This window comes from Heptranchias perlo, chromosome 10 (assembly GCF_035084215.1).
Source record: "Heptranchias perlo isolate sHepPer1 chromosome 10, sHepPer1.hap1, whole genome shotgun sequence".
Classification (NCBI taxonomy): domain Eukaryota; kingdom Metazoa; phylum Chordata; class Chondrichthyes; order Hexanchiformes; family Hexanchidae; genus Heptranchias; species Heptranchias perlo.
The window spans coordinates 60,720,699-60,746,518 of record NC_090334.1 but is presented as its reverse complement, the minus strand read 5'-3'; the positions used below and the strand labels follow the sequence as shown (position 1 = coordinate 60,746,518).

Genomic DNA, 25,820 nt, shown 5'->3' with positions numbered 1-25,820 from the left:
TGGGGGGGGGGGGGGGGGGCGGGGGTGAAGGTGCGTGTGGCAAATCTGCATGATCAAAACTTACTGTTTCCGACGCGATCGCATGTTGATTAACGTCCTCTCTGGCAACCAGCCTGATTGACAGGCAGGCTGCAGTCAAGAGCTGCAACACAAGGTTGGGGGAGGGGGGGGGTAGCGAGAAGGAGAGAGCGCAAGAAGTCATCCGGCGCTGGACTGGAAGAACGAGGGTGGAGGGGAATGGAAGATCTAGCGCTGACTTGGTTGGGGGGAGGGAGGGGGGGAGGAAGTGAAGCAGGAGATGACGGAGCATGGTGCTATGGTAGATTCACTTAGTGTTTTCACTTCCGTCTTTGTTTTTTTATTTAAATAAGAACATAAGAAATAGGAGCAGGAGTAGGCCAATCGGCCCCGCGAGCCTGCTCCGCCATTCAATAAGATCATGGTTGATCTGATCCTAACCTCAAATCTAAATTCATGTCCAATTTCCTGCCCGCTCCCCGTAACCCGTAATTCCCTTTACTTCTAGGAAACTGTCTATTTCTGTTTTAAATTTATTTAATGATGTAGCTTCCACAGCTTCCTGGGGCAGCAAATTCTACAGACCTACTACCCTCTGAGTGAAGAAGTTTCTCCTCATCTCAGTTTTGAAAGAGCAGCCCCTTATTCTAAGATTATGCCCCCAAGTTCTAGTTTCACCCATCCTTGGGAACATCCTTACCGCATCCACCCGATCAAACCCCTTCACAATCTTATATGTTTCAATAAGATCGCCCCTCATTCTTCTGAACTCCAATGAGTAGAGTCCCAATCTACTCAATCTCTCCTCATATGTCCGCCCCCTCATCCCCGGGATTAACCAAGTGAACCTTCTTTGTACTGCCTCGAGAGCAAGTATGTCTTTTCTTAAGTATGGACACCAAAACTGTATGCAGTATTCCAGGTGCGGTCTCACCAATACCGTATATAACTGCAGCAATACCTCCCTGTTTTTATATTCTATCCCCCTAGCAATAAACGCCAACATTCCGTTGGCCTTCTTGATCACCTGCTGCACCTGCATACTAACTTTTTGATTTTCTTGCACTAGGACCCCCAGATCCCTTTGTACTGCAGTACTTTCCAGTCTCTTGCCATTAAGATAATAACTTGCTCTCCGATTTTTCCTGCCAAAGTGCATAACCTCACATTTTCCAATATTGTATTGCATCTGCCAAATATCCACCCACTCACCCAGCCTGTCTATATCCCCTTGTAGGTTTTTTATGTCCTCCTCACTCTCTACTTTCCCTCCCATCTTTGTATCATCTGCAAACTTTGATATGTTACACTCGGTCCCCTCCTCCAAATCGTTAATATAGATTGTAAAGAGTTGGGGACCCAGCACCGACCCCTGCGGAACACCACTGGCTACTGGTTGCCAGTCCGAGAATGAACCATTTATCCCAACTCTCTGCTTCCTGTTAGATAACCAATCCTCCACCCATGCCAGAATATTACCCCCAATCCAGTGATTCTTTATCTTGAGCAATAATCTTTTATGTGGCACCTTGTCGAATGCCTTCTGGAAGTCTAAACACACTACGTCCACTGGTTCCCCTTTATCCACCCTGTACGTTATGTCCTCAAAGAACTCAAGCAAATTTGTCAGACATGACTTCCCCTTCATAAAGCCATGCTGACTTTGTCCTATTAAATTATGTTTATCCAAATGTTCCGCTACCGTCTCCTTAATAATAGACTCCAAAATTTTACCCACCACAGATGTTAGGCTAACTGGTCTATAATTTCCAGCCTTCTGCCTACTACCCTTTTTAAATAAGGGTGTTACATTAGCAGTTTTCCAATCTGCCGGGACCTTTGCCGAGTCCAGAGAATTTTGGAAAATTATTACCAAAGCAGCCACAATCCCTACTGCCACTTCCCTCAAGACCCTAGGATGTAAGCCATCAGGTCCAGGGGATTTATCCGCCTGGAGTCCCATTAATTTACTGAGTACCAATTCCTTAGTGATTTTAATCGTATTAAGCTCCTCCCCCCCCTAGAGCCCCCTGTTTGTCCACTGTTGGGATATTCTTAGTGTCCTCTACCGTAAAGACTGAAACAAAATATTTGTTAAGCATTTTTGCCATCTCCATGTTTCCCACCATTAATTTCCCGGTCTCATCCTCTAAGGGACCTACGTTTGTCTTCGCCACCCTTTTTCTTTTTATATAACTATAGAAACTCTTGCTATCTGTATTTAATTATTTAATTTATTTCGTTTCTTGTTCCCTGATCCAGCCCTTCATACCTGGTTTAACCAGGCATGAATTAGAAGCAGTGGGCAAGCCGTAAGTTAAAAATCTTTCTAATCCCTTCATCTGTCACAGGTAAAGTGCCTTAAGTACCTCAATGAGGTACATTTGCCTCTTTAACTGTCATCCCGCCGGCTTTAATTGCCGACGAGACTTCCATTTTCGGGTCGCCTGTGCGCACACAGATGGGTCCCTGGGAAACTTGGAAGTTGAAGCAGACCTCTGAATCCGAACAGGATTTCCAGAGCCCCCCCCCACCACCTGCAATTGCCTCCTAAAATCACCCCCATAGAGTCTACAGCTATTTGGTCCAATTGGTCTCTGTTGCTGTTTGTGCTCCACACGAGCCTCCTCCCACCCCACTTCATCTAACATTATCAGTATACCCTTCTATTCCTTTCTCCCTCATGTGCTTATCTAGCTTCCCCTTAAATGCACCAATGCTATTCACCTCAACTAATCCTTGTAGTAGCAAGTTTCATATTCTTACCACTCTTTGGGTAAATAAGTTTCTCCTGAAGTCCCTATTGGATTTATTGGTGACTATCTTATATTTATGGCCCCTAGTTTTGGTGTCCCCCACAAGTGGAAACAATTTCTCCACATCAGCCCTATCAAGCCCTCCTATAATCTTAAAGGCCTCTATCAGCTTACCCCTCAGTTTTCTCTTTTCTAGTGAAAAGAGCCCCCAGCCCAAGCAACCTTTCCTGATAAGTATATCTTCTCAGTTCTGGTATCGTCCTTTTGAATCTTTTTTGCACTTTCTCCAGTGCCTCTATATCCTTTTTATAATAGAGACCAGAACCGTACACAGTACTCCAAATACAGCCTATTCGGCCATTCTTAAAGAAAAAGTACCTTCGCTGATTAATTTTGCATAGCTGCACGAGATGATTTTCAAGGAACAAATCTGGTTTGTAAAATAGGTACTCAGGTAAAATGTCTACATATGGTTAGATCTCAAATATTGCATTTCAAAATTCAGAGCCACCCTTTGCCATGCTGCAGTTGCAATTAAATTGTGGGTGATGGCTAGTTTCATAAAAATTATGAAATAACAGTACAGGTTCAAAAAGACATGAGACATTAAGGAGTGAAAAAAAAATCATGCAATTTATGATCACCTGAACTAGTCAAATTTGACTTCAATTAAACAGAAATATCCACTCGTCTGACTCCAACCTTCCAAGCATCCCTCCCTCACTTCGCCCCACTATTGACTGCTGTGCCTTCAATCTGCCAGGCTCGATGTTCTAGAATTCCTTCCCTAAACCTTCTCTTTTCAATGCCCTCCTTAACACCTATGTCACTGATCAAGTTTTTAGTCACCTCCTTAGGTTTAGCGGCCATTTTGCCATACGTCCATGTAAAGTGCCTCGGGATGTTTTTCTATATTAAAAGCGTGGTAAATACAAGTTGTTGTAATAATTTAAGTATACAGAAAGTGAATGTTCTTTTGAAATTGCTCTGGAGGTTTCACATTACCATCTGATGATAGTGCTGTGCAATGTAGGTATATTGGATTAATAATGCAGGGCATGAACTAGTACCATGTTAGGAACATAGGAACAGGAGGTGGCCATTTAGCCCCTCTAGCCGGTTCCGTTATTCATTGAGATCATGGCTGAACTGTGACCTAACTCCATATACCTGCTTTAGCTCCAGATCCCTTAATACCTTTGGTTAACAAAAATCTGTCAATCTCAGATTTAAAATTAACAATTGAGCTGGCATCAACTGCCATTTATGGAAGAGTTTTCCAAACTTCTACCACCCTTTGCATGTAGAAGTGTTTCCTACCTTTACTCCTGAAAGTCCTGGCTCTAATTTTTACGGTTATGTCCCCAACCAGCAGAAGTAGTTTCGCTATCTACCCTATCAGTTTCCCTTACTACCTTGAAAACTTCTAAATTCCAGGGAATACAACCCTAGTTTATGTAATCTCGCCTCGTAATTTAACCCTTGGGGTCCAGGTATCATTCTAGTAAATCTATGCTGCACTCCCTCCAAGGCCAATATATCCTTCCTAAGATGCAGTGCCCAGAACTGAACACAGTACTCCAGGTGTGGTCTAACCAGGACTTTGTATAGCTGTAGCATAACTTCTACCCCCTTGTATTCTAGTCCTCTAGATATAAAGGCCAGCATTCCATTAGCCTTTTTGAATATTTTCTGTACCTGTCCATGACATTTTAATGATCCATATAAATGGACCTCTAAGTCTCTTTGGACCCCATAATAAGACCATAAGAGGTAGGAGTAGGAGTAGGCCATTCGGCCCCTCAAGCTTGCTCCACCATTTAATGGGATCATGGCTGATCTGATTTTTACCTGAACTCCACTTTCCTGCCCTTTCCCCATATCCTTGACTCCCTTGCTGATCAAAAATTTGTCTAACTCAGCCTTGAATGTATTCAATGACTCAGCCTCCACAGCTTTTTGGGGTAAAGAATTCCAAAGATTCACCACCCTCTGGGAGAAGAAATTCCTCCTAATTTCCGTCTTAAACGGGCGACCCCTTATTCTGAGATGATGCCCCCTAGTTTTAGATTCCCCCATGAGGGGTAACATCCTCTCAGCATCTACCCTAGAGTCCCCTCAGAATCTTGTATGTTTTAATAAGATCTCCTCTCATTCTTCTAAACTCCAATGAGTATAGACCCAACCTGTTCAATCTTTCCTCATAAGACAACCCTTCCATACCATCAACCTAGTGAACCTTCTCTGAACTGCCTCCAACGCAAGTATGTCCGTCCTTAAATAAGGGCACCAGAACTATACGCAGTACTCCAGGTCTCACCAGCACCCTGTACAGTTGTAGCATGACTTCCCTGTTTTTATACTCCATCCCCCTAGAAATAAAGGCCAATATTCCGTTTGCCTTCCAGATTACCTGCTGCGCCTGTATGTTGACTTTTTGTGTTTCATGTATGAGGACACCCAGATCCCTCTGTACTGCAGCATTTTGTAATATTTCTCCATTCAAATAATATTTTGCTTTTTTATTTTTCCCTCCCAAAATGGATGACTTCACATTTTCCCACAGCCAAATTTTTGCCCATTCACTTAACCTGTCAATATCCCTTTGCAGACAGTGTCCTCATCGCAACTTACTTTTTCACCTATCTTTGTATCATCAGCAAATTTGGCCACAAGACACTGTGTTCCTTCATCCAAGTCATTGATACATATCGTAAATAGTTGAGGCCCCAGCACTTAGCCCTGCGGCACCCCACTAGTTACAGATTGCCATTTTGAAAATGACCCTTTTATCCTGACTCTTTGTTTTCTGTTAGTTAGCCAATCCTCTATTCATGCCAGTATATTACCCCCATCACCATGAGCTCCTATTTTGTGCAGTAATCTTTTAAGTGGCACCTTATCGAATGCCTTTTGGAAATCCAAATATACTGCATCCATTGGCTCCCCTTTATCCACCCTGCCTGTTATTTCCTCAAAGAATGCTAGTAAATTTGTCAGACATGATTTCCCCTTCATAAAACCATGTTGACTCTCCTTGATTGTATTATGAGTCTCCAAATGTCCTGCTACTACTTCCTTAATAATGGATTCTAGCATTTTCCCAATGACAGATGTTGGGCTAACTGGTCTATAGTTACCTGCTTTCTGTCTCACTCCCTTCTTGGCTAGGGGTGTTATGTTTGTGGTTTTCCAATCAGCTGGGACCTTTCCAGAATCTAGTGAATTCTGGAAGATTACAACCAATGCAGCCACTATCTCTGTAGCCACTTCCTTTAAGACCCTTGGATGCAAGCCATCACTTGTCAGCCTTTAGACCCATTAGTTTACCTATTACTTTTTCCTCTAGTGATAATGATTGTTTTTAGTTCCTCTCTCCCCTTTGCCCCTTGATTTTCTACTATTATTGGTATGTTATTAGTGTCTTCTACTGTGAAGACAGATACAAAATATCCGTTCAATTCCTCCACCATTTCCTTGTTTTCCATTATTATTTCGCCAGTCTCATCCTTTAAAAGGGACCTTGTTTACTTTAGCTACCCTCTTCCTTTTTATATACTTGTAGAAGCTTTTACTGTCAGTTTTTATGAGCTTTTCACCATTTAGAAAGTACTCTGATCGATCCTTTTTAGGTTCAAAGTGGATGACCTCACAATTACCTACATTGAAATCTACATCACAGTTTTGCCCATTCACTTAATCTATTAATATCTGTGCTTTTCGGAAGCAGCATCTACACGGCTTATAATACTGCCTATCTTTGTGTCATTGGCAAACTTGGATATATAGCTTTCCATCCAGTCATCTAAGTCGTTAATAGCGAATAGTTGAGGCCTCACAGATCTCTGTTGGACACCACTAGTCACATCCTGCCAATTTGAGTACCTGCCCATTATCCCGACTCTGTCTCCTGCCGCTCAGCCAATTTCCTAACCAGGTCAATAATTTGCCCTCAATTCCACGAGCTTCAACTTTAGTCAACAGTCTTTTAAGAGGGATTTTATCAAATGCCTTCTGGAAGTCCATAGAAACAACATCCATTGACATTCCCCTGTCCACTACTTTAGTCACCTCTTCAAAAAAATTCAATTAGGTTCGTCAGGCATGACCTACCCTTTACAAATCCATGCTGGCTCTCTGATCGGCTGAAAATTTTCAAGGTGTTCATTCACTATCCTTAATTATAGACTCTAGTAATTTGACAACAGATGTTACGCTAACTGATTTACAACTCCCTGGTGTCCCTTTCTCAAATAGCGGAGTGACGTGCAATTTTCTAATGTAAAAGGAACGGTTCCTGAGTTGAGAGAACTTTGGAAGATTATAGTTAGGGCTCTGCAATGTTCTTATCTACTTCCTTTAAAACCCTGGGATGGAAACAATCTGGTCCTGGGGATTTATCACTCTTTAGTGTCATTACTTTCTTCATTACTGTTAATTTGCCTATATTAATTATGGAGAGTCCCTGTCCCTGATTCAAAATTAGTTTCCTTGAGGTGTCCAGCATGCTATCCTCTTCCTCTACTGTAAACACTGACACAAAGTAATTACTTAACATGCTTGCCATTTCTTCATTTTCATTTACAATATCACCATCAGTTTTTAAGGGGCCCACGTTGCTCTTGGTCACCGTCTTTTTCCTTATAATTGTAAAAATGTGTTGATTTTGAAAACCCTTGCAAGTTTCTTTTCATTCTTCCTTTTTGTAGCTCTTACTATCCGTTTTGACAACCTTTGCTGTTCTTTGTATATCTCCCAGTTGCCAGGATCGGTGCTATTTTTTGCATTTTTGTACTTTTTCTTTTAGTTTTATGTTGTCCCTCACCTCTGGTCATCCATGGCTGTTTTTATTGGCAAGTAAAGCTCTTGCCCCTTAGGGGTATCAACTGGTTCTGTACCACATTGAATTCTTTTTTGGACACCTCCCATTGATCTTCTGTCATTTTACCCATTAAACAGATTTGCCCAGATTTACTGTGGACAGTCTCTGTCTCATCCCGTTGAAGTCGGCCTTACCTAAATTTAGAATCTTAGTAGCTATTACGGATTTCTCCCTTTCAAACACAACGTTGAACTCGATCACATTATGATTGCTATTAGATAAATGTTCACGTACAATTAGGCTGTTAACTAAATCTGGCTCATTATTCATTATTAAATCTAATATGGCCTGACCTTGTTGGTTCTAGGATATATTGTGGCAGAAAGCTGTCCTGAACACACGAGAAATTAGTTACTTTTCTGACATGAGCTCGTCTGCTTATCCCAATCTGTATGAAAGTTAAAAACCACTCTGCCTTTGCTACATGCTTGTCTAATCTCTGCATTTATACATTCTGCCACTTCACAGCTGTTACCAAGGGGCCTATACACAATTCCCACTATGGTCTTAAATCCTTTTCTATTTCTTAATTCTACCCATAAAGTCTCCACTACCTGCTTGTTAAAAATTACCACCAGATTACAGGAAAATTAATTATCTTGTACACTGTGGATACAATTCTCCATTTAACAGAAAATGTTGCCAAGAGGTCAACACTGGAACAAGTTGAGAGCAGAGAAGGTGGATTTCATTGAGAGGAGGTCTAAGGAAATTAAAAATTGATGACTGAAGTGACATCCCAATTTTTCCACACACAAAGAAATTGAGCTCAAGGTAAATATGTGGAAACTGATAATGGGGTGGACATAAGGAATTTCTGAAAGCTAATAGTTGAACCACGTCCAAAGATAGAACATTACATTTATACAGCCTCTTTCACATCCTAAGGGCATCCCGAAGTGCTTCACAGGCAATAAATTACATTAGACTTATAGTCACTTATGTAGAAAACATTTAGAATCATAGAAAGGTTACAGCACGGAAGGAGGCCATTCAGCCCATTGAGTCTGTGCCAACTCTATGAAAGGACAATCCAACAAGTCCCACTCCCCTGCCCTAACCCCGTAGCCTTGCAATTTTTTTCCTTTCAAGTACTTAACCAATTCCCTTTTGAAGACCATGATTGAATCTGCCTCCACCACCCCCTCAGGCAGTGCATTCCAGATCCTAACCACTCGCTGTGTAAAAAGGTTTTTCATCATGTCACCTTTGGTTCTTTTGCCAGTCACTTTAAATCTACGTCCTCTGGGTCTTGACTCTTCCGCCAATGGGAACAGTTTCTCTCTATCTACTCTGTCTTGACCCTTCCATGATTTTGAACACCTCTATCAAATCTCCTCTCAACCTTCTCTGCCTCAAGGAGAACAACCCCAGCTTCTCCAGTCTATCCATGTAACTGAAGTCCCTCATTACTGGGATCATTCTAGTAAATCTCTTCTGCACCCTCTCTAAGACCTTCACATCTTTCCTAAAGTGCGGTGCCCAGAACTGGACATAATACTTCAGTGTGGCCAAACCAGCATTTTATAAAAGTTCACTGTGACTTCCTTGCTTTTGTACTCTATGCCTCCATTTATAACGCCCAGGAACCCATATGCTTTTTTAAAACCCTTTCTCAACCTGCCCTACCAACTTCAACGATTTGTGTACATATACCCAGAGATCTCTCTGTTCCTGTACCCCTTTTAGAGTTGTGCTCTCTAGTTTATATTACCTCTCCCCCTTCTTCCTACTGTAATGTATCACCTCGCATTTTTCTGATTAAATTTCATCTGCCACGTGTCTGCCTATGCCACCAGCCTGTCTATATCCTCTTGAAGTCTATCACTATCCACCTCACTGTTTACTACCCTTCCAAATTTTGTGTCATCTGCAAATTTGGAAATTGTCCCTGTACACCTAAGTCCAAATCATTAATATGCATCACCTGCATTACATAAAAATAACAGGTTAAACCACAAATTACTCACCAGTACTGAGCAATTTCCTCATGCGTAGGTAGCTGATAGTCAGCCTCATGATAGAGGCCTTGTCCAGATGAGTGGTGACACTGTGAGGAAGGGGCAGTTCATGGGCCAGCTCATAAAAGACCTCTGACTCTTTGCTTCTTCGGCATCGAGCAGCATCACGAGACTTCTCCTTTCTTCTCTCTGAGCTAACACTGTCGGGATTAAAAGTAGAACTATCAGAGGCCCCTTCAGAGGAGATATTTAGCATAGCAGAGTGTGACAAATGGTTTAACATCTATCTTAAATTCAATTCTGCAGCAATGTACTGCCTACAGTTACTGGAAACAGGAGGCAGTCTCCAACCCTGCCAAGGAAGCAGCAGGAAATCTGCAAAAACTCAGTTGAGCTGAGAGAGAAATACAAGGTCACTAGACTGAACACAGTAAACTTCATTGAGGAAAACACCAAGTACAAAATGTAAATTGTCTGCTTCCTATAGGAATTACCCAGTCTTAAATTCAGCCACAAAAACACTTCAAACAGACTTATATTCCTGCAATGCTTTACACTAGATGGACTGAGAAAGCACAGGAGCACACATTTGACTATCCTGTCAGTTTAATGAATGAAATACAAAACAAGCTGCAATTTCCAAATCATGACCTGAACAATGTTTAGTTAATATAGGTTCAAGTTACTTAAACTAACCTTTGGGACATCCAGCAAGTTCAGGGTAATTCTCCTTGGGCCAACTGACTCTTTTCAGCTTATGCTGAAAATAATGTAACAGTACTGAGCCAATCATAAATTACTGCATTAACCCTAAACAGGATCCAATTTGAGTTATCTGCCTTCAACAGTCGCATGATTCCACCAGCCTTATGCTGTCTTCTAAACAAACCTGTAACTTGCTGCACTTCATACTGTTTGGCTTGAATTCACATGGACAAATGTCCATTAAAAGCAGTTTTAAGTTACCATGTCTATTGAAATTAATTTCAACTCAGCACGTCAATAGTTAGAGAGACTGAAAACATGATCTTTAAGGTCATCACAGCCTAACCATGTTCCACACCGCCTGAGGAAGGGGAAAGCTCCCGAAAGCTTGTGGGATTAAAAATAAAATCGTTGGACTATAACTTGGTGTTGTAAAATTGTTTACAATTGTTAACCATGTTCCGTGAGACATTAATACACACACTTCCCAAAGGTTACTGGAAAGAGATCAGGAGCAAGAACCCTAGCTGATTTCTCCCATCCCCAGTTCAAGGCAGAGGCCAGAGCTCCAACAGCTGCCCTGGCTGAAATCAATAAATTCACCACAGGCCAGGTATCAAACCTGTGGCCCTCGAGTCTATACTCTACTCTTAATTCAAAGTTGCTTAATTTGAATGGTCTGTTCATTCCAAATTTTTTGAATGTTTCCTGTGATATTTTATTTACTTATTTTAATGATTAGAAAATTCAATTTTTTTCCAACCAAATATGACTGAATTAATAGAAGCAGACTGTAGATAGCTTAGTGCTACACAGTGCCAAAGACTAATAATTTTAACCGCTTTAAAAGGGTATTTGGCATAATAGGTCAGAAGTTCAAATTCCAGTGGCCTAAACAAATGGGCAAAGGTGTGCCCAAATTCATCAGGTTGGGGGAGGGGAGGGAGACTAGAGCGAGCCAGGATCCCCACTTCAAAGTCTGGCATTATTCTGCAACATTTTACTTTCTTAATACCCATGCTCACCACCAGATGACACTGCAACAAAACCTAACAACTATTTTTCTGATACCAATGAAGTACTGAGAATTGGCTAGATACAGAAATCAAACTGGTTCCGACATGTTTAAAAGTTTTTGTTTTCAAGTGTTAATGCTAAATTCAAATGGTGTGAAAAAAAATGATTTCAATGATGTGTTCTGTTTTTGGATGTCACCATATTTTGTAAATACAACTAAATACTAACTGAAGTAACATTTAGAGGCAGAACATCAATACTGCATGGACGTTCATATTGTGCAGACTATCTAATTGGAACGACTTGGTTTCTTTCTCTATTCTGTAGTATTTGATTAGAATATCAACTATCGATGGGAAATATGGTTAGACTGAACAGTGCCAAGGACTATAATGATCTTACAACCTTAAAGGGAAGAGGACAGGAATAAAAGAAAGGTAGAATCATAGAATGGTTACAGCACAGAAGGAGGCCATGTGGCCCATTGAGCCTGTGCTGGCTCTTTGCAAAAGCAATCCAGCTAGTCCCACTCCCCCCCACAACAAAATTTTTCCCTTCAAGTACTTGTCCAATTTCCTTTTGAAAGCCAGATTTGCTGTACATTATCCAGATTATCCAGATTTGCTGCACAATCTTATTTCCAGGTACTGCAAAAAGAATACATCACATTGTTGTATATTATAAATGCGTATGTTTATGAATCATTGTGCTATACAAATTAAAATTATGTTTCTATAGAAATTGAACTATATGACAAAGGATAAAAAAAAACATGCCAATCAAGATCTACATGTCTGCAAAAGGAGGATATGCGTGTGGTTGTTATCGCATGAATCAGGTTGCAATAAGGACATTGCCAACAGAAAAATGTTTAAGTTCTGATATGAAGATGTGTATGTGTAAAGGTTGTGCTGATATGGCAAGTTGCCGAAGAATAATGATGGACACTGGAGACAAGTGAAGAGGAATGCAGGAGAATGGACATCTGCACTTAGTGTGTAGAATTCTTGAAATTAATGGACTGCTAAAAAATAAGCAAAAAAGGTCATGTAAGAATATTATACTCAATGACAAATTGGAGAAACAATAAATAAACTAAGTAGAGAATTTAAGTCTGTTTTTCTGACTGCCTCTGCTCCAAAGTCGAATAAAATTGGTAATCGCCAATACGAGTAATACAAATCTCGAGCGAATGATAAATGAAGCATTTTAATCATCAATGTGAGTAATAGTTGCAGCTCGTTCTATACAACAAAATATTGGGCAACATATAAAAGCAACAACTAGGCTATATTATAACCAAGATTTAAAAAAGCAGAAAATTTCTCAACAGCATTATTTGAAAAAAAAAATCCAATTTCTGAATGACAACCCATAAGCACAACTGTGACTTATCAGACGCTTTCAGCAACGATAGTTACTACAGACACATTGCTACCTCAATTATCTTCGCTTCCATTATTTGTGTCCCCATGTTCAAGTGCAAAGTATTCAGCTCCACCGGTCCTGCTGGCACTGCAACAGCTGATTATCCAGGCCAGATTCCCGTTTCAATGATCTTGCTCAGCTTTTACCATGCCTCCAAATAGCTTACAGTGCAAATGACTGGTCCCTGGCGCAGGCAGAGTTGGTCACCAGGAAGCTTAAATTTAAGGCCACCAAACAAAGGAATAACATTAGAAGAATTTTTATGCAGAAGGTTTGGAGGACAAGGAATGCCCTACTAGAAACAGTGGTGGAAGCAAACTGACAAACGATGGGAAGTATTCAGAGGTTTTTGGAACAATACAAAACCAGTACATATCCCTAAAAGACAAAGCTCCACTTATGGGTTAAACAATCATGTTTAACAAATGAGGTAAGAGGCAGTATCAAGCAAAAAAAAGGCTTACACAAGTGCAAGGAAACGCAGAAATCCAGCACACTGGGAGAACTACAGTAATAAGTGCAAAAAAAGTATGAAAAAATTGTAAGGATATCAAAGCTAATAGCAAGTTTTTATAAATATATTAACAGAAAGACAGTGGTAAAGGGAAATGTGGGCCCACTAAAAGACAGATGCTGGTGATACTATAATGGATAAGGAAATGGCAGACTTGTTAAATAAATACTTTGTATCCGTTTTCACAGTAGAGGAAGACGACAAAATACCAACAGTACAAGGAAACCTAAAAATAAATCATGGGGGGGGGGGGGTAACTTATTTTATTTAATATAAATAAAATTTTAACTGAGAACATAATGGGATGTAAGATAAGACAAATCTCTAGGATCGGATGGTTTCCATCCTAGAGTATTGAGAAACTGGTGGTGAAATTGCAGTTGTGTTAGTCATAATTTTCCAAAGCTCTCTTAATTTGGAAATTGAACATTTGGATTGGAAAATTGCAAATGTCACTCCATTATTTAAGAAAGGAAGGGGGGAGAAACCATGAAGCTACAGACCTGTCAGTTGTGGGGAAGTTACTGGAATCTATCAGGGACAGAGTGACTGAGCAATTAAACAAGTATTAGCTGATCAAAAAGAATCAGCATGGATTTGTAATGGGTGGATCATGTCCAACTAATCTAGTCGAATTTTTTGGGGAGGTTGCTAACATGGTGAATAGGGGAGTGTCTATGGATGTTGTCTATATGGACTTCCAGAAGGCATCTGATATGGTTCTGCACAAGAGATTTGCAAAAATAAAAGCGCACAGGTTTGGAGGTAACCTGGTGACATGGGTCAGTATTTGGTTGAGAGGTAGGAGACAGTAGGGGTAAAGGGGACATCCTCTGATTGGCCGGGTATGACAAGTGGTGTTCCCTAGAGAGCCCATACTGGGGCCTCAGCTTTTCACTATATAAATTAATGACTTGGATCAAGGAAGAGAGAATTGTATATCCAAGTTTGCAGATGATAGTAAGTTAGGCGGCACGGTATTTATGTAGAAGGGAGCAGGAAGTTACAAAAGGACATACAGATTAAGTGAGTGGGCAAAACTGTGGCAGATGGAGTTCAATTTGGGGAAGTGTGAGGTCATCTACTTTGGATCCAAGAAAGACAAATCGGAATATTTTTTAATTGTCGAGAGATTAGGAACTGTGGAGGAGCAAAGGGATTTGGGTGTCCATGTACACAAATCACTTAAAAACTAATGCAGAGGTGCAAAATGAATGTTGACCTTTATCTCAAAGTGATTGAAATTCAAAAGTTATGCTTCAGTTGTACAGCGGCTTGGTCAGATCCCATCTGGAGTACTGAGTTCAGTTTTGGGCACCACACCTCAAGAAGTGAGTATAGGGCAGATAAGTCAGAATGATACCGGGGGAGGGGATGGGCCTTAAAGGATTAGATTATGAGGACAGGTAGCCTAAACTTGACTTATACTCCCTTGAGTTTAGAAAGTTGAAGGATGATCTAATTGAGGTGTTTAAAATGATAAAAGGATTCAATGGGATAGATACAGAGAAACTATTTCCTCTGATGGGGGAATCCAGAACAAGAAGGCATAACCTTAAGAATTAGAGTTAGGCCTTTTAGGAATGAAATCAGAAAGCACTTTTTCCACATAAAGCATAATGGAAATCTGGAATTCCCTCCCCCAAGAGGCTGAGAGTGCTTAGTCAATTGAAATCTTCAAGACGCAGATCGACAGAATATTATTAGGTAAGGGTATCGAGGGAAATGGATCGGAGGACAGATCAGCCATGATCTAACTGAATGGTGGAATGGGCTCGAGGGGATGAATGTCCTACTCCTGTTCCTATGAACAATTTTTAAAAGGGATGGGGATAGACATTTAAAACAAAATGTAAAGCTTATGGGAAAAAGGCATAGGAATGGGACTAAGCCAGTGCAGGCACAATCAGCCAAATGGCTTCCTTCTGTTATGTAACATTCTATGATTCTTAGGAACATGGAATGAAGAGAGGAACATAAAGAGAAAGGAGAAAATGAAGGAAAGACTTATAGAAAAAGGGAGAAAGAAAGAATGAAAACAAGAGTTAAGCAGATAGAAAAGAAAATGTGAGAAAGAGAAAAATGAATGCAAAGAATTTGAATGCAAAAGTTACGTGGATGTCAGAAGAGATTAGCTTGTAAATTTTTTTTTACTTCTCTGGATAATAGGCAAATTTTCAAGGACAAGTCTTTTAAAAGCTCAGAAGCTATGGTGTGACATTAGATGTCAATTCCCTAGTTTTACTGTGTTTATGAACATCCAGAAACACTACTGCTGAATTACCATCAATAATCTCAAAGATACAAAATGTAGTTGCTGAAATAACTGTTTAGGAATGCAGAACTAAATTTTGTGCAATAAAAAAATTCAGTACTTCAAGCACTAGTTAGTTGACCAATATGAAGGCACATTTGTAAACCATGCATAGTAACAGAAATAATTCCTGCATCTGCAGCGGTGCAATAAGCAACATCAGCAGCACTTCCCAAGCTGTGCTGAATTCCAATGTTCAAGTGTGGTATGTAATAACAAGACTAATTTAATTAATTCATTTTTCCACTGGCAGCTTGTAATTTTTTTTTAAGCTTGCAAGTACAAATTAAATCAAGCTATACAACCAGAGCAGCTTAAATGTTTCCAATTCAAGAAAGCTGGCACTTATCTTTTTAAAGCCTTTTGAGAAATAATTACCACATATTTAGACTAAACTGCTGTACCTGAAATTGGCAGGTGTCCTGTACAGTAAAACACTGCTCACTTAGCAAAAAGATTACTTTGTATTCCAGGATCAAAATACTGTAATGCTTAGGTCTTGTGCCAATGAAAAGGAAATCTGGTTAATGCATAGAATATGGTAACTGCCATTGGCATTTATCAACTTTATTGCTCCTGTGATTTCTCTGACAATAAGGATTCTAAAATGGAAACTGCATCAACAATTGTTATTTATGAAATGATAACATTAGGTTTAGCAAATGAATTGAGTATATTATTCTGTATAACATTTTGACACTGATGAGAAAAAGTTTGTAGGTGCTTGTGACTTGGAGAAAAAAAATGCATCAAATTGAACACAAGAGTCCAAAGACTTAACCTCAATCTCCGACATATGCTCCCTACTTCCGCTCTAAATTGGCTAAAGAAGTCAATATACAACCTGCACCAGGAGAAACCAAACATGGATAGGGAAAACAGCTAGAGAACCAATCCGTGATGGCTTGAGAGCAGCCTAATGACCTGTGGTCGTTCAGTCTAACCAGTTCGGAGACCTCCCCAATAACACAATGTCCAAACAGCATCAGATCCTAGAATTGGAGCAGTACCCAAAATATTGGGCATTGATGCACAGCCTCCTCCAAAGATGTGAAAAGATTGGAAAGTCTTGAACAAACCTTTACTAGAACCAATTTCAAAGACCGCATCTGCCATATGTCTCTCAAGGGACAAAGGAGTCAGATCATGGGCCCCAAATCAATTTCATCCAGACAGCTCTCTCTGCAGGATACCAATTATAATCAACTGCTTCATACCTAGACAGAATAGAGTGTTAAAACCCTTGTAACCACAGAATTCAGCCACACAAAAGTCAGGCCACATGTTGATCTTACTGATGATGAGATTTAGTGTACTGAAAAAAAAGTAAAGCAAAAGTGTATCAAAAGGATACACTGAAGGAGAAGTCAAGGATAGAATAGATCAATGTACTGATAGAGATGGACACACATGAAAGCTTCTTTGGGATTTATTAGCTTAGGGTAATACCAAGGTTTGTGCAGAACACAGTTGGTAGCACTCTTACCATAGCATCAGAAGGTTGTGGGTTCAAGCACTACTCAAGGACTGGAGCAATCATTGCAGCTCTAAGGGAGTGCTGCAATATCAGAGGTGCCATCCTTTGGATAAGACTTTCACACACACACGAACCATTTGGGCAGTCTTGGTTTAAAGATACCATGGTGCTTCCCTCAACCAATTAATTGATCTGGCATCAGATTGACTTGTGTGGAAAATGCCTGCCTCATTCACCTACATAACAAAGAGTTCATTTCAAAATAATTTAGTGAATGTAAAACACTTTGGGATGTTTGACAAGTACTATATAAATGTGAATTAATTTGCTCAAAATACAACCATATGTATTCTCTCAATTATTCAACTTCCTACATTAGTTTGCTGCTCACCAGGTTGCAGTTCCCAATCCATGCAAATTATTTGTTTATTATAACATAAAATTCCTAATCCAACAACATTGCTATTGTGAAATATCTCAAGGCATATTACAAGGAGGAGGAGGTTAGAGTGTTGAGCAGGGAGATGTGTGATTGGGAGACAGGCAAGAAGATGTAGGCTGTGAAGTGATTTTTTTTTAGAATGTATTTTTTCCTCGGGACGAGGGCAGCAGATAATAAGAACTTTAAAAGGAGGCAGGAGAATGGAGTGCTTGAACAATAAGTTGACAATTAACGGAGACAGACTGAGAAAGGAACAGGGCCTCACCACCCGCATTAAATTTTTGGCCAAGAACGCGGTGGAAATATGCAACCTCAATGAGGGGGAAGGGCTTCTCAGTATGGTAGATTTTGGTCATACGCAGTATGTCAGACTCAGGTTGTAGAGCACCCTGTTAGCTACCTTACAGATTTGTGTAGTGCAGGGATGCATTTAATACATCATTAAACAGTATGCCAACTGTTAAACTGTTATCGTGGAAAGTATTCTGTCACTGGATGCAGAATCTGATTCTCCCCCCACTCTTATCCGCAAAACAACTTTGAGCGTGGACCCCACCATTGGAAGTCCTAATCTCTAAAATTCCCCCTTAAACCCTTCTGCCCTGCCACCTCTCTCTCCTTGTTTAAGGCCCTCATTAAAATCCACCTCTTTGTCCAAGGTTTTGATCACCCTTCCCAATATCTCCTCCTTTGACCTAGCACTCATCATTTCCTTTTCAGCCTCAGTGAAGCTCGTTGAGATTTTTCCTACATTAAAAGACACTACACAAATACAAGTTGTTGTTCCACCTTCAAGCAAATTTGTCTGGAGATAATTAAACAAAACTTAGCAATATTTGTACCTAATTAGGCTGGGGACATGAATATGACTGACTCTTTAATGACTGTGACGGGATTAAAGGGACCATCATCAAGCCAATTGCATTCAATATGTAGACAGTGGAGTACAGTAGAAGGTGGGACAAGGCTATCCTGACCTGCTGAGGGCACCAATTCTGGATAGTCCACCAGATTGAACACTAAAAAAAACTATATTCCAAAGATATCACTTCATTAAAAACTCAAATCCCCATGATTTGCAGAGAATGTCGTATATTGACTGCTTTATAGACTAGGCCTGCTAATGTTCAATGTTATAACACGTTAATAGAAACTTTTGAAAACGATGGATTTGCATACAAAATGGACAGTTTTGCCAGATTAGTTAGTTAGAGATATGTCCTGGTGTTACAGCAAGGGAGGTGACAGCCCTTGTGACGTTTGCACACAGGAATCAACTAGAAGAGAAACAGATGAAACAAAGATAACTAAGCACTTGAATACATTTACATAACATGTCCTTGGATGCCCCTAAAGCACTTTCCAGCCCATGGATTACTTATGAAATGCAGTCACTATTACATAAGCAAACACGGCAGCTAATATGCATACGGCAACATCTTGTAAACAGGAAATTAATGATCAGATAATATGTTTTTTGTGGTATTGGTTGAAGAGCTTAAAACTATACTTCTCTCGGCTGAAGTAACAGAAAGTACAGGGCCTAGCTCTGGAAATCAAATAAAAGCAGCAATGGATGTTTAAATAACCTCTGCATAACTAGGAAAAAAAATTGAGCAATTGTACAGGTCCTGGGCCTTTATACAGTGTCCAATTACAGGGATAATAATATCCATTTCCTCAGATCTAAACAAAATTGGTCAAGTTCCTACAGTGTGGAGGGATGTCTGCATGAAGAGTGCTTTTTTTGAAAAACTGATGGCACACACCAGAAAAGGATATTTGAATGTGGCAATTTTCAAATGTACTACAGTAAAATAAAAATTCCCCCCAGATACTAACCTCAAACCAGCCTCCTACTTCCTTTCCTTTTCCACAAAGCGATAGGAAACCCGCATTGATGTCAATGCTTAGGTCACTTGCTCCACTTGGCCCACCTCATTCCCTAGAATGAAGTCCAGCAATGCCTCCTTCCTCGTTGGGCCACACTGTATAACCACCTTTACATTACAGCACTGCTGCTGAAGTCAAGACCATCATCAGTGGCAGCACTAGACCATAAAAAGGTAGTAGCCCTATTACTTCAGGAAAAATGGCAAACCACATCAAGAGGTGGCTTACACCAGGCTCTTACAGAAGCAGCAGTGCTAAAAGTAAAATGCTACTGGCTCCGGGCATCATTTTTTTTAATGACCATGGTTGGGTTGCCTGTATAGAGCAACAAATTGTTCTCTGCTTGCTGGCTTCTTCCAATCTTCCCTAGCTATTGTGCATATGTAACTGCTTTTCTGTTGCCACTGGTACAGTGGAACCCATCCCACAATGTGGATTCCACAGCATCTAAGCATTCCTATATAACAGAATTGTTTTTCCTTGAACCCATTTTGAAATGCGAAGGTACTGCAAGTTCCTGAAGCTTCAACAGTATGTGCACTAGTGTTAGAAAAAAACTTCAATCGAGAAGCGCAAGCAAAACAAATGCTAAGCACTAAGCAGCACCCAAACAAAATTAGATCAAAATTCTACTCAGCTCTCAATATTTTCTGTAGAGTCATTCAGTGCAAAGTATACACATGAATACATAAATATAATTGACAAATTCCCCCACCCATGAATTGTATCTCTTCTTGTAAAGGCACAGACTTACTTCACAGACAGTGGCAATCCTCGGGCATCTCATCCAAGTGATCATTTTTTTTAAAAAGGTAACTGCATATCAAGAATTATGCTCTTAAAAAGGACCATGAAGTTAAGGCATTAGAAAAAACCTACAAAGACCATCACTGAAATGTATGTTTTCAGCATTTTCCAGCAGTAGTATCCTTTGTCAGCACTGCACAAAATACAAAATGAGCGCTGATTCAAAACAGCAATAGCAGCCCTATCAATGGGCAATAAATGCTGGCCTTGCCAGCGATGCCCACATCCCATGAACAAATAAAAAAAACATTAGCTTGACTAGTGAAAGCGGAAGTATTTTTTGGAAAAACATTCACTTAAAATGTTCAGAATTTGGCCATTAAACAAGTTTTAGTCATTTTAATTATGACAACTTCTCAAAACATTTTTTAAAAAGGAACCCAAAAATCTTCATTTAAATCAAGTTTTGTTTGTGCACCCATATACAGTTTGTAATGGGTTCACTTTAGATTTTAGCCTACATAAACTTTTGCAACACTACATTTTAGTCTGGGGAATGAAGTGGGCCAAGTGCCAGTAGGGGAACATTTAGGGAACAACAATCGTAGAATCATAAGGTTTAGATCAGCTATGAAAAAGGACAAGGACCACTCTAAAGTAAAAATACTCAATTGGAGGAGGGACAATTTCAGTGGGATGAGAACGAATCTGACCTGGGTAAAATGGAATCAAAGATTGGCAGGCAAAACTGTAATTGAAGAGGAGATGGTTCTGGTAGAGTCTAGGTACATTGCCATGAGGGAGAAAGGTAGGGCAACTAAAGCCAGAGCTCCCTGGATGACAAAAGAGATAAAGAGTAAGATGGAGCAGAAAAAAGGGGTGCATGACAGGTTAATAATACCAAGTGAGAACCAGGCTGAATATAGAAAGTTCAGAGGAGAAGCAAAAAAAAAAGGAAATAAGAGGGTATGAGAATAGACTGGCGGCTACATAAAAGGGAATCCAAAAGTCTTTTATAGGTATGTAAACAGTAAACGGGCAGTAAGAGGAGGGGTGGAAACGATTAGGGACCAAAAAGGAGATCTACGCTTAGAGGCCGAGGTACTAAATGAGTACTCTGCATCTGTCTTTACCAAGGAAGAAGATGCTGCCAAAGTCACAGTAAAAGAGGAGGTAGTTGAGATACTGGATGGGCTAAAAATTGACAAAGAGGAGATACTAGAAAGGCTAGCTGTACTTAAAGTAGATAAATTATCTGGTCCGGATGAGATGCATCCTAAGTTGCTGACGGAAGCAAGAAAATTGCAGAGGTACTGGCCATAATCTTTCAATCATCCTTAGATACGGGGGTGGTGCTAGAGGACAAGAGAACTACAAATGTTACATCCTTGTTCAAAAAAGGGTGCAAGGATAAACCCAGCAATTACAGGCCAGTTTAACCTCGGTAATGGATTTCCAAAAGGCGTTTGATAAAGTGCCGCATAATAGACTTGTCATCAAAGTTGAAGTCTATGGAATAAAAGGGGCAGTGGCAGCATGGATACAAAATTGGCTAAGTGACTGGAAACAGACAGTAGCTGTGAACGGTTGTTCTTCGGACTGGAGCAAGGTATAGTGGTGTTCCCCAGAGGTCAGTATTAGGACCACTGCTTTTCTTGATATATATTAATGACTTGGACTTGGATGTACAGGGCACAATTTCAAAATTTGCAGATGACACAAAACTTGGAAGGATAGTGATAGACTTCAAGAGGATATAGACAGGCTGGTGGAATGGGCGGACACATGGCATGAAATTCAACGCAGGAAAGTGTGAAGTGATATATTTTGGAAGGAAGGACGAGAAGGGGCAATATAAACTAAAGGGTGCAATTCTGAAAAGGGTGCAGGAAGAGAGCGATCTGGGGGTATATATGCAGAAATTGTTGAAGGAGGCAGGGCCGGTTGAGAAAGCAGTTAAAAAAGCATACGGGATCCTGGGCTTTATAAATAGATGTAAGGAATCTTACACCAGGTTATAGTCCAACAGTTTTATTTGAAAATCACAAGCTTTCGGAGCTTGCCTCCTTCGTCACACACCTGACGAAGGAGGGAAGCTCCGAAAGCTTGTGATTTTCAAATAAAACTGTTGGACTATAACCTGGTGTTGTAAGATTCCTTACATTTGTCCACCCCAGTCCATCACCGGCATCTCCACATCATTTATAAATAGAGGCAGAGAGTACAAAAGTAAGGAAGTCATGATGAACCTTTATAAAGACAATGGTTCGGCCACAACTGGATAATTGTGTCCAGTTCTGGGCACCGCACTTTAGGAATGATGTGAAGGTCTTAGAGAGGGTGCAGAAGAGATTTACTAGAATGATTCCAGGGATGAGGGACTTCAGTTACATGGATAGACTGGAGAAGCTGGGGTTATTCTCCTTGGAACAGAGAAAATTGAGAGGAGATTTGATAGAGGTGTTCAAAATCATGAAGGGTCCAGACAGAGTAGATAGAAAAACTGTTCCCATTGGTGGAAGGGTCAAGAACCAGAGGACATAGATTTAAGGTGACTGGCAAAAGAACCAAAGGCGACATGATGAAAAACTTTATTTTTTAAAACAGCGAGTGGTTATGATCTGGAATGCACTGCCTGAGGGGGTGGTGGAGATTCAATTGTGGCTTCCAAAAGGGAAAAAATTTGCAGGGCTGCGGGGATAGGGCAGGGGAGTGCGACTAGCTGGATTACCAGAGCCTGCACAGACTCGATGGGCCAAATGGCCTCCTTCCATGCTGTAACCATTCTATGATTCTATAAAAGCTGGTGAATGCTGAATTCTGCTAATTTAGTATGTCGCTATCATATTCCAGTACTGAATATCAGCAAGCAGCACCATTAAGAAATCATCAAGAAAAATTCCAAATTTTCAAGTTCCGTGTGTCGCAGCACAATAGACATCAAAATCTGTGAGTCAAAAAAGGAAACTAAGATTCACTGTGCAGAGTAATTTTGTGACTAGGTCCCTTGTTTTTTGTGATATATATCAATGATTCAGACTTACATGTAGGGGGCATGATTAGGAAGTTTGCAGATGATACGAAAATTGGCTGCGTGGTTGATAGTGAGGAGGAAAGCTGTAGGCTGCAGGAAGATATCAACGGAGTGGTCAGGTGGGCAGAAAAGTGGCAAGTGGAATTCAATCCAGAGAAGTGTGAGATAATGCATTTGGGGAGGGCAAATAAGGAAAGAGAATACACAATAAATGGGAGGATACTGAGAGGTGAGAAGGAACAAATGGGCCTGGGGTGCATGTCCACAGATCCCTGAAGGTAGGACAGGTAGATAAGGGTAGTAGGCAGAAGGCTGGAAATTATAGACCAGTTAGCCTAACATCTGTGGTGGGTAAAATTTTGGAGTCTATTATTAAGGAGACAGTAGCGGAACATTTGGATAAACATAATTTAATAGGACAAAGTCAGCATGGCTTTATGAAGGGGAAGTCATGTCTGACAAATTTGCTTGAGTTCTTTGAGGACATAACGTACAGGGTGGATAAAGGGGAACCAGTGGACGTAGTGTGTTTAGACTTCCAGAAGGCATTCGACAAGGTGCCACATAAAAGATTATTGTTCAAGATAAAGAATCACTGGATTGGGGGTAATATTCTGGCATGGGTGGAGGATTGGTTATCTAACAGGAAGCAGAGAGTTGGGATAAATGGTTCATTCTTGGACTGGCAACCTGTAGCCAGTGGCGTTCCGCAGGGGTCGGTGCTGGGTCCCCAACTCTTTACCATCTATATTAACGATTTGGAGGAGGGGACCGAGTGTAACATATCAAAGTTTGCAGATGATACGAAGATGGGAGGGAAAGTAGAGAGTGAGGAGGACATAAAAAACCTACAAGGGGATATAGACAGGCTGGGTGAGTGGGCGGAGATTTGGCAGATGCAATACAATATTGGAAAATGTGAGGTTATGCACTTTGGCAGGAAAAATCAGAGAGCAAGTTATTATCTTAATGGCGAGAAACTGGAAAGTACTGCAGTACAAAGGGATCTGGGGGTCCTAGTGCAAGAAAATCAAAAAGTTTGTATGCAGGTGCAGCAGGTGATCAAGAAGGCCAACGGAATGTTGGCGTTTATTGCTAGGGGGATAGAATATAAAAACAGGGAGGTATTGCTGCAGTTATATACGGTACTGGTGAGACCGCACCTGGAATACTGCATACAGTTTTGGTGTCCATACTTAAGAAAAGACATACTTGCTCTTGAGGCAGTACAAAGAAGGTTCACTCAGTTAATCCTGGGGATGAGGGGGTGGACATATGAGAGGTTGAGTAGATTGGGACTCTACTCATTGGAGTTCAGAAGAATGAGAAGCGATCTTATTGAAACATATAGGATTGTGAAGGGGCTTGATCGGGTGGATGTTCCCAAGGATGGGTGAAACTAGAACTAGGGGGCATAATCTTAGAATAAGGGGCTGCTCCTTCAAAACTGAAATGAGGGGAAACTTCTTCACTCAGAGGGTGGTAGGTCTGTGGAATTTGCTGCCCCAGGAAGCTGTGGAAGCTACATCATTAAATAAATTTAAAACAGAAATAGACAGTTTCCTAGAAGTAAAGGGAATTAGGGGTTACGGGGAGTGGGCAGGAAATTGGACATGAATTTAGATTTGAGGTTAGGATCAGATCAGCCATGATCTTATTAAATGGCAGAGCAGGCTCAAAGGGCCGATTGGCCTACTCCTGCTCCTATTTCTTATGTTCTTATAGGGTGGTTAAGAAGGCATACGGGATAGTTTCCTTTATTAGCCAAGGAATAGTGTATGAGAGTAGGGAGGTCATGCTAGAACTGTATAAAACACTAGTTAGGCCACAGTTCTGGTCACCGCATTACAAGAAAAATGTGATTGCACTAGAGAGGGTACAGAGGAGATTTACGAAGATGTTGCCAGAACTGGAGAATTTTAGTTTTGAGGAAAGATTGTTTCCTTTGGAACAAAGGAGGCTGAGAGGAGATTTAATTGAGGTGTTTCAAATTATGAGGGGCCTAAATAGAGCGACTAGGAAGGGCCTGTTTCCCTTAGCAGAGAGGTCAATAACCAGGGGGCATGGATTTAAAAGTAACTGGTAGAAGGATGAGAGGGGAATTGAGGAGAAATGTTTTCAACCAGAGGATGGTAGGGGTCTGGAACTCACTGCCTGAAAAGGGTGGTAGAGGCAGAAACCCTCATCGCATTTAAAAAGGTACTTGGATATGCACTTGAAGTGCCGTAACCTATAAGACTACAGACCAAGAGCTGGAAAGTGGGATTAGACTGATTAGCTCCTTTTTGGCCAGCACAGACATGACAGGCCAAATGGCCTCCTTCTGTGCCGCAAATTTCTATGATTCTATGATTAAAGCCAACATCTTTGACATGGATTATGTGAAGTGGTAGCAACCTTGAAGTTAACTTGCCCAATGCTCGGAGCCCATCGACAGGAAAACTCAGCAAATAAACAGAAGCTGGTCTTACTGAATCTGGCAGCTTGCTTTGCAAATGCTACTGGCTGTTAAAGATCGACACATCATAATCAACCTCGCAAGCACACTATTAGAAGCAGCTTTATTCATAAACAAGGTGTCATGCCATTGGATGTAATAAAGCTTGTCTGGAACAAAAATACTGGGTGAGGT

At 40.6% G+C, this 25,820-nt stretch overlaps 2 protein-coding genes across 4 annotated transcripts in view; one reads left to right on the top strand and one right to left on the bottom strand.

The window, feature by feature from the left end:
- LOC137326625 (uncharacterized) overlaps nt 1-25,820 on the top strand; it is a 113,559-nt gene that overhangs the window by 52,997 nt on the left and 34,742 nt on the right. The window contains exons 1-2 of one of the 3 annotated variants that reach the window (XR_010964246.1): nt 8,299-8,430; nt 12,078-12,439. The exons of 1 other annotated variant lie outside the window; for it this stretch is intronic. The gene's annotated coding sequence lies outside the window, so the exon portion shown is untranslated. Of the gene's footprint in view, nt 1-8,298; nt 8,431-12,077; nt 12,440-25,820 lie in introns of those variants that run through there. One more of the 3 variants, XR_010964243.1, reaches the window with a different exon arrangement.
- hif1aa (hypoxia inducible factor 1 subunit alpha a) overlaps nt 1-25,820 on the bottom strand; it is a 69,727-nt gene that overhangs the window by 28,564 nt on the left and 15,343 nt on the right. Inside the window, exon 2 of the mRNA XM_067991910.1 lies at nt 9,627-9,817. Coding sequence (XP_067848011.1) covers nt 9,627-9,817 — 191 coding nt within the window. The remainder of the gene's footprint in view (nt 1-9,626; nt 9,818-25,820) is intronic.